Source organism: Morone saxatilis, unplaced genomic scaffold (genome assembly GCF_004916995.1).
Source record: "Morone saxatilis isolate NCDOM2014 unplaced genomic scaffold, NCSU_SB_2.0 Contig1, whole genome shotgun sequence".
In the NCBI taxonomy this organism is placed as follows: domain Eukaryota; kingdom Metazoa; phylum Chordata; class Actinopteri; family Moronidae; genus Morone; species Morone saxatilis.
Window position 1 is genome coordinate 6,968,196 of NW_023339651.1, and position 9,979 is coordinate 6,978,174.

The 9,979-nt window shown below is 39.6% G+C and overlaps 1 protein-coding gene across 2 annotated transcripts in view; it reads right to left on the reverse strand.

The window, feature by feature from the left end:
- The window catches only part of dock1 (dedicator of cytokinesis 1), a 168,131-nt gene that overhangs the window by 45,541 nt on the left and 112,611 nt on the right, over positions 1-9,979 (reverse strand). For both annotated transcript variants that reach the window (XM_035664062.1, XM_035664070.1), the window contains exons 28-29: positions 9,429-9,530; positions 7,849-7,943 (exon numbers count right to left, since the gene is read on the reverse strand). In XM_035664062.1, coding sequence (XP_035519955.1) covers positions 7,849-7,943; positions 9,429-9,530 — 197 coding nt within the window. The remainder of the gene's footprint in view (positions 1-7,848; positions 7,944-9,428; positions 9,531-9,979) is intronic.

Sequence of the window (9,979 nt, forward strand, 5' to 3'; positions counted from 1 at the left end):
TCTATTAGAAATGTTACATAATTACCACATTAATTATGACCAAGAACGTGTTTGTCAAGGTCATTTTGAGGTCACAGTGACTCAAAAGTGTCACCAATTTATTGTCTGACCAACTGTGAAATATGGTCATCAATTGTTAGGTTATAGCCAAAAATATATTTTGTGATGTCACCGTGACCTTGGCCTTTGACTACCAAAGTCTAATCACTTCATCCTTGAGTCCACATGCACGTTTGTGCAGATTTAAAGAAATGACCTTGAGGCAATAACTAGCACTAGTAGGGGCTTTCATCTCTCCATCTCATCCATACTGCCTTTCACTTACTGCCTCATTTTGAATTTCGAGTGTCATCAGAATTAGGTCACTGCAAACAACGTATTGGAGTGCGCCTAGGTAATAGTGATCATGTGAGTGAGTGAGTACATTTTACCTACAGCTTTGCACGGACAACCTGAAAACATAATGCCTCTGACCACGGCTACTGCTTGTCCCGAGGCATAAAAACAAAGGAGGCTGATGGGAATGTCATTAGTTTTGCAAGTATTTGGTCATAAACCAAAGTATTGGACAAACTGAAACTTTGGCCTGATATTTAGTCTGAACTAAAGTGATGGGACTGGTTGTCACTGCCATCACTAGAGCAATGCAAACATTAAATATTGCCTCAATAACTTTCTTACTGATAAGGTTTTTAAGCAAGATAATGTGTAAATAGTGTTATATTCTGGATATGTAGGTACATACAGTCAGTGATTAAAAATTAGAGCTCTACAGGAATTGTGATATCTCTCAGAACAAGAAGACCCTCAGAACTTTTGCTGCATTTCTCTGTAGGGAATTGAACTGATGAAGGTAAAACAGTAAAGAAAAAGTTTTGAGTTGGCACACATATAATGTGTCTGTGAGGCTGTATGTGACAGTGAAAAACTAAAAGGTTTCTGACTGACCACACAGGCCAGTGAAGGCCAGTCTGCCATTCAAATACTGTGAAACAAGCTGCAGTCCCTTTGACTTGGCAGCACCAGGCAGTGCGATGCCAGTGTCAGAGCTGAAGAGCGCTAGCTTCCGCCAGCCTATAAACACAGAGATCTGAGATGTAACAATGACAGCTAAGGCTGCTTTTCATCCAGGCCAAAAGTTTGTGAAGAGGTGAACGGATTACTAATGAGGCAACACGGACTGATTTCGACAGACCTCTAAATATTAGCGAGTATGAAATCTCGCACTCTCTGCACCGGAGTCAGTGTTGGCAAAGTTCACGTTGAGCAATGGATGAAATAATGAGGCATATTTAAAGTTATCACATGAATCACGAAGCAATTAAAACCGATTCTAACTTTCTAAACTTTAACATTTTGTCTTTTTTCTTTTAAATACAAATGATATGCCTGTAGAAAACGAGAGTGAAGAACAAAAGCAATTGGAATTTTTGCTCACAAAACATTAAGAAAGAAGCTTTCTCTGAAAATGTTTTAATGAAGACAGCCATGTTTCATACATTAAAACTGTTTACGTGGATTCATAACCTCAACAGCAGTTGCAATCAGTGTATTAGAGATGATTATATAGGGCCTTGCCATATTAGGAGCCTGACATTCATGCTATGCCCTTTGAGTCAATGTTGACTGCAGCATGCATCAATGCTAGTTTAAATGCCACATTAAATACACATCAGATATGCAGTCATGAAATGGGGCCATTTGGTTTGACACACTGTTGCTCTAAAGACAGAAGTAATTGGGTTATCAAAACTGAAAGGAGCATTCATCGAGTGTACAGCAAACATGTCAGTTATGTTCAGAAAGGAAAGACAGAAATAAGCTACAGCATATTCACTGGTTTTCCAATGAAGCATCTGCCTCAGTGTAGTAAGTGATTCTTATTTTATACCCAACTGTAATTTCACTTGTCTGCCAGCACAAGAAAATAAAAAGTAATCTACAAAACAGAGGTGGAAAAGTAAAGTACTATACACATTTGAGGTACTTGATTTCCATTTGATGCCCCTTTGTACTTCTACTTCTTTTCTTACTAGCTACTTAACAGATTCAGAATTTACTGTGAGGTATTGCAACTTTTACTTTAAAGGTGGGATAAGCGATTCTGGAGGGCAAACAACAACACAGAGAGTAATGTAACTAAAACTAGCTTATGTTGTGGGTTTACAAACTGTTGCTAACATGCAGAGAGGATGAGATGTTTTCCCATAGCCAGCACACCAGCTCCAGACAGCGATACTCACAACTCTCCTGCTACTATAGCTGACATCAACAGCACATCTTGGTAAAATCCTGGCTGCAATGGCTGGAATAACAAGTTATTGTTGTGTGGCTTGGTCTGATGCACTTTGCGTTTCCCATTTACAGAGCCAGGGCTGTGTACAATCATTTTGTTTAAGTGCACACACACAAACAAATATGAAAAAAAAGGGAATTGGATTAGAATTGCATTACCTAGAATCACTCACCCCACCTTTAAGTAAGTTATCTGAATACTTCCACTTAGGGCTCCAGAGTAGTAGGTCCAGTTGACAGATAGTTTTCCTGCACAGTAAGCCACCCTGCTGCTTCTTGATAATGACTTTGATAAAACCATGTTGAGAGAAATCACACTGGATGTTATCGCTCTTCAGGGGGCACTATTTAAAGGATTTCCATGGGCAAAAGAATATTATTTGCCTGGGCAAAGGCTCACCCAGACACACATATAGTGATAAACACAAACTCCAAGTAGCAGTACTGAGTAGTTGGCATTTACATCAGAGCCCTTTTGTGGATGTATGGAGATTAACTTAAAGCTTCTAACCTACACTGGCAAACAAATACATTTAGCAGCAGCTGGTGATGCAGTGCAGTATGCAGCACTATGTCACAAACCATGTTCCATGACTCTCACATGATTCCTTTGTAAAGCTGTGTCTTAATCTCTTTATTGCAGAATTACCAATCAGGGTTCCAACATGCAGACACGAACGACACACAAGAGAGAGAGAGTACACAACTGTCCCCACATTAACAAAGCAGTATAGCAGGAAAGCCATGTAAAGGTCAGGCTTTTCTTCTCAGCTTATAATACCAAAAGGCTGAGGCTTGAGAAGGCCTGGTTGTGTGCATTAAAATGTGTGTGCATAAATCATTTGGGACACTTACTGTCAAACGTGTATGTAGCTACATATAGTATTTCCTCAATTTAATGATGATTGAATGATTCTTGAGTAAACACTCAGTTGCCAGTTAACACCTTTACATTTTTGTTGAAATTGTAATAATTGTAAAATTGTTTTATAAGTAAAACTCTATATGTAAAATTTTAGATGTCATATCTATTAGTTTGTTTAGGTTTCATCCTGTTCCAAGGATGGGATAAGTACATAGAACGGTGTCATTTTAGAAATGTATATAAAAAAACAAAACACCATTTTTTAGGTCGTCAATGATGCCCTGTTTTAGTTACTTAATGGAGCTTGAAAGGATTTGAAGAATCTTACAATTTTAGGCTCACAGGACCATGCAACCTGTTTGAAAGTAACCAAGGTGGAGCTATGAGGTTTTCAACTAGCACCCTTTCAACAGCACAGTCCTTAAGAGCAGAGTATGTCAAATCAAACACCCGTAATCCCACAGGCACTGTTTTTTTTATCTTAGTGGGTGGTGGGTAGTACAGGGGCAAACAGGATCACAACACCATTGGCAGTCTTTTCACTCTCTGAGTCCTCCTTCCTGCCTGCCTTCCAGACCTGCCCTCCAGGTCCTGGATTAGTCATGGAGAGAACTCCAAACGGCAGCCATCTAACTTCAGAAACCCTCTCCTAATGAGTCTATGAGGGACTGATGGCATGGGTTATCGAGTTAAAGAGCTGCCTCTTCAGCTCATCTGGGCTTTCATCTTTTCATCTGCCACGCTGGGCTCTCTGAGAACTCCCCATTCATCTCTCAATCTACTATTCTTACACATAATTAACAGCTCCGCAAGAAACTTTTGGGGTCATTTTGGGAAATGAACTGCTTATTAGAAGGTCATCTGATGTTAACTCAAACGTAATAAATTAGGAGTTTGATCACGTGTCCTAGTAAGCCTGTAAGACTAACTAATACAGTGACTGAAAGAAAACAGCTGTTTGGTTTATCTCTGTATATTGCTTGGATAACACAGTGGATTATAACTTTTAGAACTTGATTTTAACCTTTAAATCATGTATCAATTTAGCAATTAGCATTGAGAACAGGAGACAAAAGTACTCAACACTTTATCAGTTTGTTAAATATCACTAATTATAGTTGATCATCTAACATCATTTTTTACACAATCTGTTACCGTAATTAAGCCTTTTAGTTGCTGGAACATCCACAGCTGTTCAAAAGCTTCACCTTGCGAATTGCAGGGAAAAAAAAGAAGAAGAAAACATTGCCAATGAACATTGTTCAGATTGATGATGATGACTGCACTTAGTATGTGGTGATTCAGCACATCTTGGGCAATAAGGATGAAGAGTGTAGAGCTCTTGAAAAGTTTACTATGCAAATCTGTAAGGGAACACATTTGGCTGACTGTAAAAAGCAGCCAGCAGCTGTTGTCTGGTAAAGAATGTGATGCAAGGTTTTTCATCCCTGTGAGAAAACCAACAGTGACTATCCTGTTTAAGCAAATGCCAACTTGTGTTAATTCAGTAAGTGCTCTTAAACAAAAACTAAGGTTTACCTACAGGGCACTTGTACCTCTAAAAATGTTATGTGCTTTCCTGAAGCTTTCGCAATATTGTCACATTTAAAGAGGAGCTTACATTTTTTGATACTTATACTCATTTCATTATACTGAATCTACAACAAAGATGTCGAAAATGCCAAATGTCATATGCACCACACCTAGATATATGTGACCCCATATAGTATATGAAATATCAGTGTTAGGGGTCAAGTTTCCAGCTATACTTGACCTAAACTTGTTACCTGTCATATTGGAGTCCATTTCTACTGCCAATTAGCTGTCACTATTAAGCCATGACCAGTTGGCATGGGGGAAATGGCAGTCAGTGGCTAACTAGCCTGATGCTGCTGTCCCCGGGGCAATTAGAGCCCATAAATCAGTTTACAACCTGGAGGAAGTAAGAGGCGATGGGTGGAGAAGAAGGAGTGGGAGGAAACGACTGCTGCTACTGCTGATGCCCATCTCATTAGTGGTGCTATCATAATGTGTGGACATGAAAGAACCGTCTGCTGGTGCCGTGGGTGGCTATCTATGTGCTGAATGTGCCTTGTGTGGATTGCCCAGAAACAAAACACACTGTGAGGAAGGACTGAGGGATATTCAAAATATGCTTGTTGAGGCTTCCAAATGTATTTTAAAAAGTTATGAAATTTGTCAACTAAGTTTTGACGTTGCTAAAAAATAAATGCACGATGCAAATTATTTTAAAAAGGTAAAGATATTTATGTTAAAGGATCAAATGACAAATGTTTCTTACAGTAATACAGAGAAATATCACCTCTTCAACCTTAGCTATAGAGCTGTTCTAGATTTACAGCACATTTAATGTATGGTTCAGTCTCATCGCTCTCTTCAATCCTTTTACCAGCAGCAGCAGGCTGCTGTTTTCAGCAAACAAGCTCTTATAAACCCACTGTGCACTAACTGTCCAGCACTAATGTGCAGTCACACAACTAGCTGATGATTACAGTTGAACATCTGAAGCTTACGAGTCACATATTTTTCTGAGGACCAAAACAGGGCTACTGCTACTACTACTGCTACTACTACTACTACTACTACTACTACTACCACTAGTGTAAGTGTAAGTAGGCAACATCCAATAATAACAATGTCAGCCAAACCATTTTTTTAAGGGAAAAGTAGGTATGTATATTTTAGTTCTTTTGGAGAACAGACAACAGAAAACAGAAACAACCAATCAAACACTCTGATGGTGCGACAAGAGAAGAAGAGTTTTGTTGCAAAGCCGACACCTGCAGTATTCAAACAGTCTCAATTATAAAGCCTTTGACTGGCTTATTTTTCATCGAGTTGAACAATGATTTTACACAAGCTGGCTGAACGCCCCGACCAGAATGCAGAATTAATTCAAACGGCTGATCAAACAAGTGCAAGTAGACAAAAGGTTTAATTGGGGAAGATTCTGCTGAGGCATGGACACATTGGCCTCTAGTCTGTGAGTCAAAAATAAAACATTTTATACGCTACAAAGCATGATCTGAGAATGAACTGCTGGGAGCTCAGTGATGCTCATCACATCCCTAAAGCTGCTCCAGAGAGCACAGGATCACAGTGGGTATGGAGTGTTTGAAAGAGCTTGTTAGTCCAGTGCAAGCATGTGGGAGCATGCGTTGTTGATTTGTGTGTATGTGAGTGTATGTGTCTGTTAGGAGGGTCAGGACTACAGGTTTTTATTCCCTAACACTGCAGCTCAGTCTATAGCTAAACAGATGTGATTTGTACACGTGCAGGGCACATGGGAGCATCATCACCAAGCTACACCGATGTCTTCTGCACCGTGACCCCGTTGACGATGATTTTACGGGCCGCAGTGTGATTTCCAAAAGGAATCTGGCTTGTCGCATTCAAATGGACTGATGAAAGCAATATAACCAAAATTGAGTAGCAATACAATCTCTAGTCATATATCCTAGCTGGTAATGATGGTGGAATAGTTTTGGAAAGAGTGGGCAGAGAGTCAAACTGCTAACAGGGGCTGAGTCTATAAGATCCGTACCTGCTGTAAATGGCTAATTTGAAGATGGGCTTCAACAGATACAGCTCCAGGTATTCTGTTATAATGTAAATTGTTTATTCAATTTTGCTGTTTTACATAGTTTATTTCTGATGAGTGTGAAAAGATATACATGAAGGTTTTGTGGCTTCAGGGGGAGTTGTGGGAAATCTGATAAACTGCCTGCCTTAAGTGATGTCACTTGAGGCATCAGCTGGGGCTAAAGACTACGGGGACCGAACCAACAACCTTCCGATTAGGTGACGACCGGCTCTGCCTCTGAGCCACAGCCGCCCCTTGGTTTTGACAGGGAATGTGTGGAGTAAAAAAAAAAAAAGAAGTAATATCTCGTTCTGCTGCATTGATTTTGATTCTTTTTAACTGTAAGGCAATGTAACTGCAATGTGAAATTCATGGAGTACTCGTACCAGATACACTTTTTCACGGTGACCATGGTTCTTTGACCACTGTTCAAAACACATCTATCAGTTTCAATAATGCATGGGTGGTGTTGGGGAAGAAGCAAATTTCTTTTTTAGTTGTTGAAAACTAACTTAAGGTTTTCATCTGACAGCTGTTGCTGTGCCATTGCATAATTGAGCACTACAACACATTCTGGTATGTGTCTCTTCTGAAAAGATACAAATGGAAGTATGGAAAAAAAAAAAAATCAAAAAAGCCTTTAAATACTTTTCTGGCTCTAACTTCATCTGACAAGTCCACAAAAGCACAGCTCTTGACCAAACTCCTAAACTGCAAAGCACATTTCATCTCTTTTCCCTTTTCTACAAAAATGGCATCAGGCAAGGTTCACATTAATAAAACAGAAGGCCGCAGCAGCACAACAAGCAACAAAGTAAAGAGATGCTGAGACTAAGTTTGGAGATTAACAGGCAGCATACACCCTAGCATCTATAATTCATGTGATTGTTTGCGGCTGCGCTGACTGTTCATCTGATTGCTACACTACTGAGGCCTTGTGCCGATATTTGCATGGAGAGAAAAACATTAGAAAATACCCATACCCACTTCTGGCTGCTGTTCCTTAGCAACAACAGTGTAGGGAGTTTAAAGCAACTTGCTTTATGTGCATGTTTGTGTGTGTGTCCAGTGGTGTCGTACTCACTTATTTTGCATCATGTTCATTATGACCCAGTCTGAGGGGTAGACGTTTTTCCCAATGAGATCCTTAAACATGATAAATGTTTCCATTAGGAAGTCCTGTAAGAAAGAAAGTTTTTTTTAAATGAAAAGCGTTATTCTTCCCACCTTTAGGATAAGAGCAATCTGAAATGAACTGTTTCATTCAGTTTGTGGCTTTCAGGCAGAAACAGCTTTTAGATTAGTTTTTAAGGTCAAGGTGACTCATATTTCCCTTTTACAGGTGGCACTTAAGACATATAATCCAGCATGTCCTTCATGCTCACACGTTGTAGTACAATGAGATTACAGCTATCGTACTTCTCACAGAAAAAAAACTATTCATGTGATATTTAGATAACAAATCAGACATATAATTATTAGCTATTAAAGCATAACATGACAACTTGATAACTAGGTTCAGTTATTCTAATAGATACTCAGCTCTGCCTTCTCTACAGCAACACGACTTCAAATTTTCTCTCCTAAACTACATACAGTGTCATGGCTACAAAGTTGCCAACACCTCTATACAGTAATGTGAAATTTCAGTTTTTTTTTATATTCTACTGTCACACTCACAATAGCATTCTTCTAATATCAGTTGCAGCTAAATACCTAAAACATAAATATGCATGTAAATCTCTTTCTGGCTGTAGATGTTTCACTCCTGGATGAATCCCTGTGCTTTGTGGTGGCGTGTTTAGATAACAATTGCAAAACAACAAAGTCCTTTGGGCTGCAGCCAGTTCTGAAATGTGGATATGGCCCACGCCAACTTCAGGAACAATAAATCTGTGGAAAGATCCAGCTTCATCACAGTGATTGTTTATCCCACTATGGGAACTACACAGGCAGCCTGAAATAAGCCAGTGTGTACAATCAGGAAGGTCAGAGAGTCCTATTCATAAATAAATACTGCTTAGCAGCATACACAACTCAATCAAACAACAATAGGAACAAATAAGTAGTAATCTTACTAATTATATAAATTCGTACATCCATTCATTCATTTATTTAATATCAGATAAAAGCAATATGTGATGCAAGTATAGCCAAAAAGTCTACTTAGATTATGAAGCTTTTACTGTAATTTAACTCTGATTCTTGTCCTTCCTATGAAGCTCAAAAGTTGTTTACTGGGGTAAAAACAAAAAGTAGGATTTTCCACAGTAGAGTAACATAATGCTAATCTGGCAGCAGATACTAGAGAAACACCGCTTTGAGGGAGGAATTATTCAGAGCTGAAATCCATAACATCAATGAGATTTATCCCTCCTCCACTTGTTGGCTACCACGAGTGATCTGCTTCCCTTAGGAGTTACTATGATCAAGAGCATGCTGTACATGTAGCAGCCCGAAAGCAAGGACTAACAGAAATTCAATTTCACACTTTATTGTGGAGGAAAAACATTTTCCTAACATATCTAATCTAACTTTTGATTTCTAGAAAAGAAAGGGCAAAATGACACTGAACTACAGGCCTGCAATTTAAGCTATTACATGACAATGTAGCCTCAAGTATCTCATCTAGTAGACATGGACACACTGATAAGGTGTACTCACCACCACATCACTCCTTATCTTGCCAAAGGTGCTGATCAGATGAGCATAATGATAGTCGTCCATCTGCCTCAGTGTGGCAGTCATGCTGGCCACGAAGCTCCCCTGGAGAAGAGAAAGAAGTGCATTCAATACACAATCAAGTTCAAATTGAAGGCTGAGGATAGAATGACTCTGTGCTGTGATTTTGATGGATACTGACTAGCTGAGTTGATTGGATCTGAGTACTGAAGCAGGCCTGGCCTCCCAGTTTGGGAAAGGTAGGTGCCCGTACTCAGTGGCTGATCTCATTAACCCACTGCCCTCCACTCCCCAGCTCTTTGTCTCCACTGATTATAACCTGTGAGGCCCCTAAAGTGCTGCCTTTACTTTACAGTGTGGCTATTCTGGCTCTGTGCATGTGCTGCAGAGAGCAAATAAGGGAAGGCAGATGTTTGGTAGGCTGGGTGGAGAGAGGCCACTGCCACCAAAGGCTAAGGCTTACTGGAGAAACTGGAACTGAAAATGTACGGACAAATTCAAATTCAAAAATCATATTTAAAGGTCCAGTGTGT